Below are 16759 nucleotides of genomic sequence, written 5' to 3' on the forward strand. Positions count from 1 at the left end.
AGTACAGTAAGTCACCACCTCTTTTTTCCCCCCTAAAGGAATGAGTGAGTATAAAACTAGCATTACCACATGTGGGATTCCAAGAACAATTCAAAATAATCCCTTGGCTCCTTTATAAGATATTGAACCCGATCTCATTTGGACAACATCTTCTAAAGAAATCAAAGAAGTGACCAATTTAATAATAGTAACTGGTGATGACAGGGGGTTGCAGCAGGAGAAATATAGTTTACACCTTGTGGCAAAATTTCCATTAATTTGAAACATTTCATTGTGCAATACGAACACTACAAACTGCTCTCCAAATGCAGAAACAAGGAAAAGGGCAAGTTCAGCACCAGACCCAAAGTCCAAATTGACTAAAGTGAAGATTTAGTGGAAGACAGAGCTGCTAGATATCATCACTCACCAATTCAGGTCACATTTTTCAATGGTGCTCTTACAGCTTAATTTCAATTTAGGAAATAAATTTCCCTGCTCAAGGTTTCAATACACCCATCATCCATCCACCAAAAACCCCAGTCAGTTAGGAAAAAATATAAAATCAATAGATAAGCAGCAGATGAATGATTACTATTGTTTGACTGGAAATGAGGAAAGCCAGAAGTAACAGAATTGGTTTTGAACCCTGGAAACATGAGCAGAAGAAAAAGCTTCAAAATAAAAGGATGTTTAGGATCTTTTTAACGTTTGTCAAAATTCACCACACTTTCTAATCCCTAACCTTGGAATTTCTCCACTGAAAAAACAAGTATTCAAACATAAATGAAGCCACAACAGGTAGCCCACTGTATCTTCCAAATACTCAAAACCTGGAACTTGCACATCTGCTCTCAGTCTACATTCATTAACATAGCAGACATTCAACTCTAGAAATTAGAGCCCATTGTCCTTTAAGAACCTTAAAGAGAAAACTGAAGAACATACCGTGCCTCGTTGTTCTGTGTTAACTGCTGTTATGCATTAAAAAGAATTCGCCTGCATCTTACCCTTTAGCAATATCACTGTTATCCAACTTACAACATCTTAAAGAACAAACATGCAAAAATTGTTGTCTTTTACAAATACCATTTGAATGGTCATTTGAGACCCACCACAAAGATTCTAACTCAGGGCATCTGAGCAGTACTAAACAGCCAGACTTGCTATTTGTGTGAGTGCTGTTACCCGCAGAAGTTGAATACTCACCAGAACACACCATTTTTAATTATCTTTCCTTTTAACAAACATGTAATGACAAGACATGGATATAGATACAATATTTTCTGAGATGAAAGGCAGAAGACATGAGAAAGACCCATCACATGAATTCAAATAGGTGCTGCTGGAAAAAAAACATTCGTACCCGTCACTTATTTTTAAATGTTCCTCCAGAAGATAAGTTTCCATGTGTTTGCTCACTGATAGAGCATTGAGTCAGCATACAGTGACTGAATTTACCTACAGCACGTAGAGTATTTAGAGATTGTAGAATCCACACAAAATGGTTTGGAGAACACAGCTTTTCTTTTGGCTGCAATGTAATGCAGTTTTAATGGAATGTTTTCCTGCCTGTAACCAAAGTAATCTCTGAAAAATCATCAGAGGCATCTGTTTCTCTCCTTTTGAAAGCAAGGCACCACACCTAGGTCACTGCCTTTTGTACTAGAAATTTGCTCTCAGCAGACTTTAACACTTACATCTTGAAGGTCAACTAGGGCTCCCACCAAAACTTGGCCAGGACTGAAAGCTTTTGGAAGCCCTCAGCTTGCTCCAGGAGCCCTTTCACAGCCCCACTCACCCTGGGGATCTGCACTTTCTTCCTCTCCAACTGAAAGCTTTAACTCTAGATACTAAATTACAGCTTTCAAATTAGTATATGTTTATTATATAAGAAATAAGGCAAATTGTGTATTACACTTTGGTCTGCCAGTTAAATACCTAACACTGAGCTTGCACACTTGTGCAGCAATTTCCAAAAGCACTCGGTCCGTTTATCCCCTCTGATCGTTACTTGGAGGTCCAAATACAATATTAATACTAACCTGGTACCCCTGGAAGAAACTGAGTATCTCCTTCATTCCTGTGTTATACGGCAAGCCCTGCATACGGACTAATGCTCCAGGCTGGGGCAGAAGTGGAGTGTGGGTGGCAGTGGCAGCAGCAGCAGCTACAGCTCCTGGGGGAGCTGCAATATACCCCACAGTGGTAGGGGATACTGGAGGACTGAAAGAGAAAGAGAGGTAAAATCGTTATGAAAACCAGTAGCTGGTTACTTTCTATTCCAGGTACTAAAATGAAACTGAAAATTAAAAAACACAGAGTCACAGGGGTTGGAATAGACCTCGAGAAATCATCAGATCCAACCCCCCTGCCATAGCAGCTCCCCAGCTCATATTGCACAGGTCGGCATCCAGACAGGTCTTGAATATCTCCAGAGAAGGAGACTCCACCACCTCCCTGGGCAGCCTGTCCCAGGGCTCCCTCACCCTCACTGTGTAAAAGTTCTTCCACATGTTGGTGCGGAAGATGGGCCCTGATGTGGGCTGCTTTGTGGCCTTTCTTCATTTCACTTCAGCATCTGCTTATTTTTAGAGAAGAGAGGAAAAGAAAAACAGCTAACATTTGTAGTTGAAGACAAAGAGCAGTGCTTGGCATGTCACAGGGGAGGAGAAGTCATGGCTGCAGATGACTTGTTGTAAGATTTTTAATAGAACCTTGAAGAAAAAAAATGTGCATGGGTGTATCATAGTATGAAAAGCAGGCAATGACCCAAATCTGAGCCACAAAACAATGAGTAAAGTAGTTTCTCTGGTCAAGGCCTGTTTAGCCATTTACCAGATACTCAGGCTAGCAAGTCTTACAAGCCTAGGAACCATCAAAGAAGCAGCTATTTTCCCATGGACCCCAGTATCAGACTTCTGCAAGCCACGTTGATACCATCTGTGGGAAGGGAAAAGGTGGAGATCATCTGCTTTGCTTACACATGTGAAGTGTTCTTTGCTCTCATCAATATAAGAATCATACCTGGCTTATATCTGTGAGTCTTTCAGTGTGGGAACAGTATTGCAAGTACAAGAACAAACTAAGGGATGAGAGTAGAGGTGTGTATTGGCACATCATCTTGTTTGGCCAAGAAACAGAACTGCCTTGATGACACTGCCAAAACCACAGTTAAATATTAGACCAATATCATCATGAGATTCAAAGAAAACCTACAGAAAACCTGAACTTCATTACGTGGCCACAGAGAATCAGCAAAAATGGTTACTGCCTCTGTGGATGAACATCAGTTCCCAGCATTATCTACACCAGAAGTATAAATTTGAGAGCTGTTCATACGTAATTGACTGCTCCACTGCGATGAAATGTCAAGACAAGCAGCAAAGTCTGGGCACTGTAAGCTCCCTGAGATAGGAAGTTACCTGGGATAGTAAGCTGTGTAATTCATATAAAGCTGAGCAGCCTGAGCTGGGTAGTAGGTAACAGTTGGAGGAGCAGCCGCGGATGCCTGGGGAGTCCTGGTGGTTGGCAGAAGGGCTTGGGGCTGGTAGAGCGCTGCCTCTGCTGGGATCACAGCTGCTGTTTGGAAAGCAGCATAAGCTGGTGGAGAAAGACCTAAAACCAAACCAGGACACAGCAACAAAACAAAAAAAAAAGCTACAATGAGAATGGAGATCTCTACTAAAGGAAAGGAATAATTAATTCATCCTAATGTGATTGATACCATCTGGGCAGGATTAATCAGCACTTGTGCAAAGACTACTCTCTAGCCTCTACCCTAGAGACCGCTGCATCACCACGAATGACCACTTGGCCATTCAAAATGAGCAGTTAGTTCCCAAGACTTCACAACTCCTAGAGCTGAGCAGCCTTGTCCATATTCAAATGGAAAGTAGGAAACTTCAGAGATACTCAAAGAAAGCATAAAGCCATGTGCATAGAGAAAGCAGGCGTGCACACCAACACACCCTCTGTTCTTTCTAACAGAAGTCGTACTCTGTGGGACCAAAGTACCATCAAAATTGGCAACACATGGGCATCCAGAACTGCTGTCCATGAGTCTTCACATATAAGCCTCCTGTGACTTCAAAAAGTACTTTTAGGATACAACAAGTGGAAAAAAAACCCACAAAACTCATCTCACTAGATCACTAGGTCTGATGCATTTCAATGAGCAAATATTTAATTTCTATAGGAACATAAAGCTTGGCTTGGTGTGCAATCAAACTGTTTCTAAATACTGTGTTTGGCAGCTTTTCAGGCTTTTACTCATTTACAAATACACACCAGTATCTGCTTAGTGAGCTTGATTAGAATGGTACAGCAAAGTTACACTATAATTCCACAGTAAGTTTCACTGTAGTCATAAATAAAAATACAAAAATCCATCCAACTCCACCACTCTATGGTCTGTTAGCATATCATCCCAGTGGGTGTGTTCCTTCAAAAAAAGCCCAATGCTCTACAGCAAGATAGCAAGAGCACTCATCGGCAGCTAGAATACAGAATTTCTCTCCCTTTTAAAAGTCCCTGTAATTCCAAGTAGGTTTCACTACAGGCAAGTCTACCGCAGAGCTCAGAAGAACAGTGTACCCACAAAAAGCAAAGTATGCAGCAATTTCACTGGTGAGACCCTGTTGCCCTCTACTCGCCACCAAAAATACAATAACAACACCTCTGATCAGTCCCATTATTGCCCAAAGGGAACAATTCCAATCTCAGTATGTACACAGGTGAATGATTATTGATCATGGCAAAACCCAAGTCAAAAGGTGAAAGGCCACAAAGCTTCAGCACCTACCACACATCAGCCTTTAGCAGCAGAGCAGAAGAATTGCAGACTTACATGGTAACTTACATGGCGGCGGGGACAAGCCACTACGATTTAAAGTGCCACCCATTAAAACAAAGTTCATCTCCTCTCCTGAACACTGGAATACTTCCACATAACGGTCCTTCATCATTTTTTTGTGACATTTTTGAGCCACCATAAAGGCTTTGTCAGCAGATTTCATTTGGATAAACGCATCACCTGATGGCCGTCCCTGGGGAAGGGGGAGGAAATAAGTCTGTTACTAAAACATTCAGAGCACAAGAAATGCTAGTAGTACTAAGATTAAATGGCTGCTGAAAGTCTGTATCCCTCTTCCTCATGTAGTACCAATGACTAAAAAAGCTCAACAATAATTTTTAGGAGCAGAAAGGTAACCAGGGCCCAGTTAATACAACACTACTACTGTCTTCTGCAGGAAGAAAGAGATTAATTTCGCATGGAAACAAAGTTTGGAGATCTCTAAATCAAGCACTGTTCAAAGTGAGGCTAACTTTCAAGTTACATCAGGCTATTCATGGCCTTCTCCACTTGAACTCTGAGAGTCTCCAGAGGTAGAGATTACACAGTAACATCTCTGGGATCCTGTTAGGATGGCTTAACTAATTTCTCATTATGATTTTTTTTTTTCCTTTTCATCCAATTGGAATTTTCCTTCATGCAGCTCATGAACACTGACTCCTACTCATTTGCTGTGAAGCTCTAGGAAGAGTCTGGCTTTGCCTTCCCTGTCACTACTTTTAGGTAATAGCACAACAGTATAAAGCTCCAGACATACTTTAGTAAAGAACTCATTCATTTTCTTTAATACCTCAATATTTCTATGGCTAGTAAACACAAGACAACAAGGAAAAAAATATCCCTTGATTATGTCATTAAAATATATCCAAAGCACATTTTTTAATTAGCGGCTTCCTTTAAAGCCTGAGAAGTCTCTGATCAAGTTAGACGTCAGGCAAAATCTATTTTTTTTTCCACAAATACTCAAACAATGCAATTGAGCAAAAGCCCTCAGGCTGACAGAGCAGCTACCCCAACTGCCATGAGACATTTCTGTCTTGTGTATGTCCAGCACTTGACTGAAACACAAGAGACTATTTAAAACAGCCTCCAGGATAATGCTATGATTATAAGAACGTGCTTCATCCTCCCCAGTCCTATACACATATAGGAAGACAGACAAGTGTTTATGGAAGGGGGAAGGAGAAACAAGGAGAAGGAAGAATGAAGACAACAGGCAGGCAGGACACAGTATTTTGTCAAGGTTATACAGTAGTACAAGCACAGCCAAGAACACGTAAGCAACCTCGACCTCCAACCCTGGCTAATAACAAAAGTATGCCCTCCCATGCAGAATGCTGTTACCTGTTGATTAAGGACCATGTGAACTCCGTGGGGCTTGATATCAGCTGTGGCATCTCCCATAAATTCCAGGATGTCATCGATGCCAGCAGTGTAAGGAAGGCCTCTGAGCCGGACACAGTCCCGGATGCTACCCGTGGCAATGGTGTAGGGTGGGGGTATGACAGGAATGATGGGAGTTGGGAGAGTAGGAATCAGAGGCGTTGACATATATCGATTAAGTACCTGTTGGTGGAGAGGAAGGCGCATCAATAGCAATTTACACGACCTGGTTGAGCACAAATCAATTCTCACAATACTACTTCACACATTTAAATAAATCCACTTGCCACATCAGAGAACGACAACAACAACAAAAAAAAGAACACCTTCTGAAATCAAATTATCCTGGATAGTTTTCTGTTGGGCAAGCGACAATTTCCAACTCCGAATGGCAGAATGGAAGTCTTACAAATTTAATACACTAGACCACCACAATGGACCTTATTAATCTTATCATTAAAACAATTGGACCACATAGTTAATTTTAGAATTAACCTGATCTTTTAAAGGGAGGATGTTTTGGTGGGGGTTTTTTTGGGGGAGTGGGATGTGGGAATGTTTTGTTTCTTCTCTCAGAAACCCTGTACTTGGAGATGGGCACTCAAGTTAAAAAACAAACCGTAGGAAATCTTGATCTTATCGTGTTATTTTTCTCTTTACTTCTCAAATGACAAAGGGACCACAACTTGCTGTTGGGGCCTACTGCTGAAAGACATATTTAGCAGTGAATATTCACTTTGTATCCAATGTTTGTTGAAACATTATGGTCATTATTAGTTTCCAAGAAAACAATTGTAGGAAAAGCAGTTTTAATGCATCCAGATTTGGATTTAACATTACAAATTCTGTATATGGAGACCAGAATTTAAAAATAATGCAGATTTTCAAGAAGCATTACTGTAACACCAAATCTAATCTATTTTTTAAATTACTTCTGTGATTTCAATTGATCTGTGAGTAGAAGAAAATTATTCCATGATTCTTACTTCACCATCTGAGGGATATTAAAAAAACAAACAAAAACAGTGGCAGTAAAACCCAACACACAACACTGCACAATTTTCCACACCAAATCAGGAAGCACATACTGCCTTTTCTAGGACATCATATCATTGATACAATAGACTTTCATGATTGTCTACAGTGTATTTGCCTCCCAGCATTAGTTTTAACTGTTAAGATTTGAGTGTCACAGCCAAAAATTATAACCTGTTGGACTTCTGCTGCTGTGCTCCTGAAGAGTTCAATGTAACGTTTTCCAAGTATTTCTTTGTGCTTTTTAAGTGCATTCTGTGCATATTCTTCACAGGAAAATAACACAAAGGCATCTCCTGTGGGCCTCCCATCTGGGTATTTGACAAAGAGAAGTCCTTCTTTTCCTCCTGTGACCGGGCACTCTGGCCCCAGGAACCCCAAGACATCATCCTGAGTAGCAGTGAATGGAAGGCCTCTCATCCTGATGATAACTTGATTCTCCTTAGATAAGAACTGGGCCACTTCATTGGAGGTACCTGTTAGAAGGATGACAGCATATGGTCAGCCAGCAATGTATGACCATGACGGTGAGTCAATTCCATACGATGTGGGACTGGCAAAGCCTTAAGAAGCAGCCTAGGCACAAACCTGTAGAAGATCTGAGACACTACTAACTTCCAGTAAACTATTTTGAAGCAAAACTCCTTTACCTTGAAAGTGTTTGATATTTTAATGAAATTGGAACAAAGATCAGATTAGTGTAAATTTATACAAGGTACACAGATGCTTCAATTGCTAAGGCTCATCTTCCTCCCAGTCAGCAAGACCAGTCTGTGAACATCACAGCCCAAATGCTCACAGCTCAAATTCAACCACACGAAACGAGAATTTGACAGGGTCAGGAATTCTTGGAAAGCAAAACAGGAAAAGCCACTTCATTATCCTTTTGTCTCCTCAGCCAAGGGAAAAAAAATTAAAAAAATAAGAACTAGAATGCCACTCCAAACAAACTCTAGTAATTACACTGAACTCCACCATCACTCACCTCCTGCAATTTTTAAGAATTCTTCTCCAGTTGCTTTGTAAACCTTAAAGGGGAAAAGAAAAAAAAAGCCACATATGAAAATTACAATATTTAGCTAACACACATGCTCTTCCACCTGTGAGGATACTGGGTTTTGGTACTTTAAGCAAAACAGAAGTGCAGTTTTTTTCTCATTTTAAACTTGTAGTCGAATACTCAATTTGGTCTCCAAAGAGCTGTTTCAAGTTACTACTTTTTACCTCGATATATCTGCTACCCATATGATGCTTATGTCTTTCCAGTGCCAGATCTCTCTGTTCAGAATTGACAAACCGAACTAATGCCTCCCCGTTCCTTCTTCCTTGAGCATTCAGACAAAGAGCCACACCACCTCTGGAAGGTAAAACCAACACGGTAAACTTAGTTTGAATCTTTAATAAATTTAATAAGTAATTGTGTAAGAATAGTAAAGAAATCAGATTTAACGTGGAGTTAGAGGGACATGAGGAAGGAATAGCTACTATCCACTATTTAATTTAGTTTTTATGTAACACGACAGTGCAGACTCTGCTTCAGCCAGATCTTGGATCTCACGCTGTTCACCACTTCCTCAACTTCCACACTGATATAAGTTTGTAAGTCCTTCCTATCATCTCAGAGGTGGGTATTTGAATTTCCCCATACCTCTAGTTAAAAAAAAAAAGAGAAATATTTTTCTCAGCACTCAGAGGCTGAATTATATTAAGTGACAAGCACACTAAATTAAACTCACTGGCATTATAAATACCCAGAGGTATACACACATCTGTCACACAAGTTTCTTCTGAACAACACTTGGGAGATTTCTACATTGGACCTGTTTAGGAGGTACATCTGGAGAGTCAGCACAAAATTAAAGCTTCTATTACATCTTGGAGTCTGCCTTGGTTAATACAGCAGGAGTTTCTCCCTTTAGGTACTTAGCAATAACAAATGTATGTTGGGTTTCATTTGATAAGTTTCTTTTCTTCTTTGCACAGCTAAGACCGGTAAGACTGTTTGTTATCATGACTGTGGGGTGGGAAGGGGCCTGGGTGGGAAGACTAGAAGCCAGGACTCTAGCGGGGTTGCAGGGGATATGTGTAACAAATATTAAGAGTACTTGCTACTAAAGACAAATTCTTATGATCTTACTTGGCAATGTTGAGTCCTTTGAAAAAGCGAGCAATATCTTGGTCTGAAGACTGCCATGGCAAACCCCTGGCACGTATTACTGTCTCACTGTCCACTGTTTCAGATTTACTACTGCACATAAAAAAAAAAAAGTCACAAAGGTAAGCTTCAACTTAGTTTTTCCACTGTATTACCAAATTTCAGTTTGCAACTAATTAAACTTGTAAATCAGGAGTATATTTGCTGTTGAGACTCTTCTAATTCCTCTAATTCCATTATTTGTTTCAATAAAGAAAGATAACAGGGATAATCCTTTCATATATACAATGCCCAAGGTGTCACCACATTGAAGTTGCTTAAAAATGTGAAGTAATAAGGAAGTGGACCACTTTTATTTGAAAGACCTAACAATCCAATACAGATGGCTACAAGGCAGTCCTAAATATTAATACATGTTATACTTAGATGCTTTATTCTCCAGTTACTGCAGCATATTTGAAAACAGAGAGCCATTCAGTTTCTTCCCTGCCTAAACCCAGCACTCAATACAGCGCCTGGACCACTCTTCAGAGGCACCAGGCAGCTCAGCTCGATGTAGGGTGCACCAGCCATTACCCTTGTTGACTTAGGGAAAGTTCACAAATATTTCTTCACCACTGGGTAAGATAAAAGTCAGCCTTGCTGCCATGCAAAACAGAAGCTAGAGAACAAAGACCATTTTACTTGCAGTGACTTTAGAGACATGGACTAAAGTACAGCATTCAACACACCAGCTATAGTCTGTTTACACTAGACTGCTGAATGTGCTGTCACTGTTCTCAAGAACCAACCTACTTTCACAGTGGTCATGAGGATTATTCACCAGCTGGAGACAAGACTCGACTTTAGTTGTAAACAACCGTGACAAGGGCACTTACCAAGGACCTGTCTCGTACTTGTACTTCACAGTTTCAGGCTCAGTAAATATGTGATCTGCAACAAAACAGCAAGTTCAAATATAACCAGGGTCAGAGATTACTTAAGAATGACAGTACCACTGCCAATTCTTAGAGGAAAAGAAAGATTTCAGCATTCTGTATAAATAGGTCACTTACTACAACTCTCAGAGAGCATGCTGAAAATGATAGCCACCATGGTTTTCACTTGCCACACGCCAAAGTCCTCCTCTGTTTCATCTGTCCCTAAGCCTAGATCTAAACAGGTGATTATAGAAAATAACAGACTTGCGCAATCATTTGTAAACAAGTCATAAGCCTTTCCTGATATTAACACAGAACTGTTAATCAAATTTACTGGTCTTAGTGGGGACACATGACCATTAGACATTTGTTACTCTGCTCATAAACTGGTTAATATTCACTTTAACGGTCAACAGTCTGAAAACTACCGATAGCTTACATCATTTCAGTGTTAATAGGATAGTTTTTTTTAAGTGCCGAATAAGTTCCTATCACTTCAAACATAACTGAACTTTAACCAAGTCCCTGGCACAAAAGTTCTCCTAAAATGTAGATGTAGGGTGGTGGGGTTTTTGCTTTAAACTCAGTTCAGTCAGGATCATAAGAGAACTATTACTGCTTGCAAACAGTAGAAGCTTTCAGGCCAAGCAGTGCCAGAAAAGCCCACTGATCGGTAAGCCTTTCCTTTAAGATCGAGTATCAATGCAATTGATGTGGGTTTGTTTGTTTTGGTTTTTTAGCAGATTTACTAAATACAGCTTAGAACTTGTTGTTAGACTCAGATTGGAAAAAATAGTTGCAAGCAGAGCTGCCCACCCAACACATACTTCCACTTTACCTGTGGGGTTTTAAAACTCACATCATAGTTCAGAAGAATAAAATCTTCTATAATAAAAGAATAAAATGCTCAAACAGATAAAAACTGAAGAAGTATAATCGATTCTGGTGTAAAAGCTGCAGGAAAAGGATACATTCTGCCATGGTCTTGATAGTCTGATCTTTCACGGCGGCTGAACTAGGGTAGCAAGTGTGAAATTCTTTGCGCAGATCATAAAAGGAATAGAAGCAGTCTGACAGCAGGAAGTTCTGCAGGGAAGACAAAGTTTGTTTTGTACACACCATTCCTTTAAATTTCAATTAATATTTTCAGACCGAACGAGACAGTCTCAAAAGTCACATAGTTGCCTATCATCAGCTTGTCTATGAGAGACCAGTTTAGTTCCTTTGTAACACAGTTCAAATTCCATAGCCTTAAAGAATTAGATCTCTGGATGAGCAAACCCAAAATAGCTTCTGAGAGGCAAACCTGTGCAAAGCAGCTAGGTAAGAGAGCTAGGGAGAAAAAAAAAAACAACAAACAAACAAAAAACAATAAAAATAATTTAAAATCTAGGTTTTGCTGACTTATAAATATTCCCCGTTAGGATACTCTATTTTCTCTCTTGTGGCTACATCGAAAAGCCATCATGTACCATTGAGTGAAAGGTATCCCTGCCCATGACAGAGGGGTGGAAATAGAGGATGTTTAATGTCCCTTCCAACCCAAACTATTCTATCATTCATGGAAAACATGACAACAAAGTGTAAATAAATATTGTTACAGAGTACAAGTGTCTTCCAGCAACTTAAAGACATTTATTCATTATTATTATATATTAGATAAGAATTTCAATTATACAACATTATTAAACAATGTTTAAGCGGCCCTTCACTCAGACATTAGCTTATTTTTTCAAGGGATAAAACAAACAGCTTTGGTCTAATTCACTATTGTTTTCCTCTCGCTCTCTCCTACTGTCTTACTATATAAAAAGTTTGACTTTGGTTTAACCAAACAGCACCCAACTTCATAAATAAGGAATTTAGAACAGTCACAGGGCAATACTTCTTAGAATGGTAGGAATAGTAAAAGCTCAGGTCTGAGTCATACTAACATTTAATGTGCAGGGAGAAATACACTTTTGCAAACAAAAAAGTATTGAAGGAGCAAAAAGAAAAAAAAGAGAGAAAGAAATACAGTGTTAAGAGATTTAACATTTGATTAGATCCATTCCTTGATCTGGTATGGACAATTACTTCTTCCACAACATTACAGTGTTTGTTTCATTTTAGTCCATTTGTTTCACATTTGTTTCAAGAAGGAACTACAAAGAATAACCCACAGTAAGTATAACAGGGTGGCATGAAATAAAAAAGTACTATCGTGTTAGAATGTTAACTACTCCTGCTTCTTTACTTGCCTCATCCCTACGTAAACATGCACTTTTCATAAGGAGTCAGTGTTATGTTTTAATATAATACAAATGCCAAACGAGTGTTTGTAGAAACCCAGCATGAGCCAATACCCTTATATAGAGAAAAAAAATACAACTGATCAGTCAGCTCCTTCCAAGCCAGCAGCTCCCATTCCTGTGGGGTTCCTGCAGACTCTGCCAAGCAGGCTCACTCAAGAGCCACCACCCTGCACAATGGCAAGACTCTTCTTCCTGTGCAAGACAGCCTGCTCTCAGCCCTTGCAGCAACTTGGGAGCAGAAACTGTTGCTTCGTGTGGGAGAAGCAAATACGCTGTAAGACTACTTTGCCTTGAATAAATGCAGATGGGGAACCACTGCTGTTCTCCAGGGCAAGTCACTGCCCGTGTGCTTACTCTCCACAGGACACCGACATACGGCTCCTAGCAATTTCAGGTCTTGGTAGAAACCAAGGTTCTGCACAGAACCTGTGATTTAAATCAAGCCTAAACAAAGCAATTGTTCTCCATCACCTCTACTGAGGTTAGACCTGTACCTTTGCTTCCAGTTCTTCAGACACAAAATTCAAAGTACTTGTATTGTTCCTGTGTCTATCCTGTCTCTCCTAATTTTCCTCTTCATTATGCTCATCTGGGAGTCCTCAAGTACTATAGTTGACTTCCAAGAGCAAGTCCCAAGAACCACTTCTCTGCTACAGAGGGTTGAGACAGGGCGGAGATCATCTTAAATATTCTTGGAACACTACAGCTCCCAAGGATAAATTGTCTTGCTCATCTCATGTAAGAGATTTTCTTTGATGTCCTTAAAACACAGTACTGCCCTCCTGCATCAGTTCTGATCTCATACCTTCTTAGATGTTTCTGGGTGGAGGACTTGTCGAATGAGTAACTGGCCATCGCTGCAGAGTGTGTAAGAGCTCCTTCCAAGTACTTTCAAATCACTGGATACCAGCTGACTAAACTGAAAAATAAAGTGATAACTTTCATTGTACTGGCTGATACAGATATTTCCATAAAACAAGCAGTTACCATCATCCTCAAAAAAAAATGTTGTAGTAACATAATTCAGCAATTTGTAATGGCTTCTGAAAAAAACATGGCAGTTAACTGGCGCGGGGTCCTGATAAAGATAGGCAAAAGAATTATATGCATTTGTGGGATAGAAAATAAGAACACCAGCAGCACCATAAGAAGAACAGTTAGGGCAACATGGCAGAACTATGAGTTCATATGAAAGGTCATGGTATTATAATGGCAACGTTCAAAGTCTGAACTAACTAACTGTAAAACCTACAAAAGGAAAAACCTTCCAAGATCAATGGTAATACCGATTTTGCAGCAGCCTTTCTTTCCCTATGGCACCCCTGACTTCAGTTAAATCATCTTTTTTTTTTTAATTTGAACTTCAAAAAGAAAAAAGCTATCTATCTATCAGGATTTGCTAATGTTTCAGAAGTTGTATGCTAAGAACAGCCAACAAATTGTGGTCTAATACCTGCAAAAGTGAAGTTACAATCAAGTTGGATCCAAGCCAATGCAAGTTCCTGGTAGAGATACAGTGTTGCAAACACTAAATAAAACAAAATTATTCCCTACCTGTATACTGGATAACCCCCAAGAGGTTAACTTTCAAGAACAAAGAGCTCCATCTGTCTTGTTCAATGCTATTTTCCATCCTTATGCAACAGTTGCTAACCTTTTATTAGTCCATACCAGCGTTCAGTTCCTTGTTCATAATAGTCAACTACTGCATTATACTACCTACGTGCATCAAATCAGTAAATAGTAGCTTGTTAGCTAACTTCCAAGGGGACAAATACAATTATTTTTAAGCTTTCCTCTTGATGCTACTCCCTCCCAGGAAAGCATCGCATGGCAAACAAAGCAATAATTAACACGTGATGCAGTAGCCACCCACTGCTCTCCAAAACAACCACACCCAAACGCAAATTACAAGCAACTTGAAACTCAGACAATATCTTGGTGCTGCTTTTTAAGCTGTGTATGTGAGGGAAGGGGGCTGGTTTACCATGGACACATTACATGACACTTTACATAGCTACGGTCTCTCTCAGGAAAGATGACTCCCTAAGGACCTGATCCACAGTGTTCACCATGTGAACACATGTTGCAGCATCTGTGTCCCACAGGTAAGACTCCACCAGGGAGAAATCAGGTACCGAACCTGATTTAGTAGATGCAGAGATGTGATCACCCAGGCTTTATTTCAAAGGAACTGTTCAATTACAATTCAGGCCATTTTATAGGCTCAGACAGGTAACCAGTGTTCCATCACCACCTGGAGGTCAGAAATGCTGTGGTGGTAGTAGTAGCTGCGTATCACGCCACGAGAACCGTGGGGCCAAGCTGGGTAAGGAAATGCACTCAAATCAGCATCTTGTGCAAGTTGCTTAGTTTGCAGACATGTATCTGTATATATTTATATCTATAAGCTCTTTGATATCGAACAGAAAATCTTTGAAATGAAGAAGGGTGAAATACACCCCCCCAAAAAAAAAAAAAAATCCAAACCCCCCAAACTTTACAATGCCATTCTTTGCACACTACCAACACACCATATCACCCCCAACAAAAACCCAAGACAAGCAAGCAAAAAAACCCATCAAAAACCCCACTAACCACCCAAATTCTTGTAGATTCAGAAAGCCAGTTTCCCTTTGATTGCTGGTTCGGGTTGTTGAAGTTCTTGAAGAACCTGAGGCTATAAAGCAAGTAATTGTTTAGGGATGATTTAGAGTCAGAAAATTGAGATCTGAGTGTGCTCAAAATACCTCAGCTGATGTGTAAGCACCAGAAAAAGAAGAAAATTCCAGAGGACTCAAAAGCAACCACTTCAGAAATGCAGTTCTGAGAAATGCCAGTCACAGGCCAGCAACAAATATTCTCATCACAATAAGAAACATTAAGAAAATTGCCTTATTAAATGCAGCACCTTATTACTTTCTGGTTTAACTCCTGGGCACTGTAAAGAGCAAGTATTTGTAATACGGGATTGGAAATTGTGATAGGAATTAGCCTCCAGAAGGTGTACAGGGATTCTTGCCAAAAGGAAGCAAAGGAAGTCTTACTGATGAACAGCAATAAAACACTCCCCAAACCTTCAACCTTGTACCGTGTGCTTCTGAAGATGCACAAGAGTGCAATTAGGGAGCTATTTTGATCAGATGCAAGAAGAAATCCAACACAAACAAGTTAAGGGAAGCAGCAAATAAATAAAACGTAAGAAAAAAGTCTTCACCCAGCTGGAAAGAAAAGGAGAAAGACATTTGGACAAGGGAGGAAATGTGTAGGCCAAATCGCATAACGCAAATTGTTAAGAGTCATGACTGTTGCCCTGATGTATTCACCTTTTTTTCAGATGGTGCATCCCACACAACATACAGCTGAAAAGACAGATACACAACACACATTTTCAGAAGCCCCTGGCGAGAAGACATCAGTAAGAGTGAAATATTGCATAAGGACAGCAGAACGACCAATACTTGAAGTGTACCAAGGTTTAAAGGAGACATGGGAGGCAGCATTTGTTTTCATTTTTAACCGAGCCTAAGTATTTGTACTGTGTATTTATTAAATGTCAGTGATAACATTTAACATTGCACACTCCTTTCCAGTGGGACAACTGACATGTCAAAACTATTGTCTGCTTTTCTTACTAGAGGCTAGCAGCTTGACATGCTTCAGACCAAACACCACAAGGTTGGCAGGCCTTGCTGAGTGCTATTTAGAAACCTCTACTTTAAAAACAGCCTTTTTCAAACTTTGGGGTGTACTGCTCCAGAAGAGGGCAAACAGAGTGTGGGAAGAATAGTCAGAAGACATCCTTCGTACACAAAGCACTTTAGCTATAGCATGGGCTAACTGAAAAGAAGAATGGGGTAGCAGAGTGTGAATGGAAAGAGTCCCCTAGAACAACATGAGGCAAAATAGCAAGGGTAATACAGCTCCCCAGGAACAACAGATAGCTGAGATTAGCCTGAACTGGCTTCTTTCATCTATGTCTCTAAATTCTGGAAAGGTTAAGTATGAATTCTGGAAAGGTTAATTATGGAAAGCATAGCTGTGCCTCAGCTCTCATTACTGTAGGTTACACTAGACCCTAAAGTCTTTCAGGCAATAGACACAGCCTATCACGTGTATCCAAAGGACTTAAAGCAAC

At 40.0% G+C, this 16759-nt stretch overlaps 1 protein-coding gene across 1 annotated transcript in view; it reads right to left on the reverse strand.

Annotated features, from left to right (window-relative positions):
• ESRP2 (epithelial splicing regulatory protein 2) overlaps positions 1 to 16759 on the reverse strand; it is a 43206-nt gene that overhangs the window by 9300 nt on the left and 17147 nt on the right. The window contains exons 4-15 of the mRNA XM_084269894.1: positions 13427 to 13540; positions 11299 to 11413; positions 10463 to 10561; positions 10286 to 10340; positions 9390 to 9500; positions 8477 to 8609; positions 8238 to 8280; positions 7427 to 7728; positions 6179 to 6400; positions 4841 to 5027; positions 3405 to 3597; positions 2025 to 2205 (exon numbers count right to left, since the gene is read on the reverse strand). Of these exons, the coding sequence (XP_084126020.1) occupies positions 2025 to 2205; positions 3405 to 3597; positions 4841 to 5027; positions 6179 to 6400; positions 7427 to 7728; positions 8238 to 8280; positions 8477 to 8609; positions 9390 to 9500; positions 10286 to 10340; positions 10463 to 10561; positions 11299 to 11413; positions 13427 to 13540 (1755 nt within the window). The remainder of the gene's footprint in view (positions 1 to 2024; positions 2206 to 3404; positions 3598 to 4840; positions 5028 to 6178; positions 6401 to 7426; positions 7729 to 8237; positions 8281 to 8476; positions 8610 to 9389; positions 9501 to 10285; positions 10341 to 10462; positions 10562 to 11298; positions 11414 to 13426; positions 13541 to 16759) is intronic.

Source organism: Gallinula chloropus (assembly GCF_964237585.1).
Source record: "Gallinula chloropus genome assembly, chromosome: 13".
Taxonomy (NCBI): domain Eukaryota; kingdom Metazoa; phylum Chordata; class Aves; order Gruiformes; family Rallidae; genus Gallinula; species Gallinula chloropus.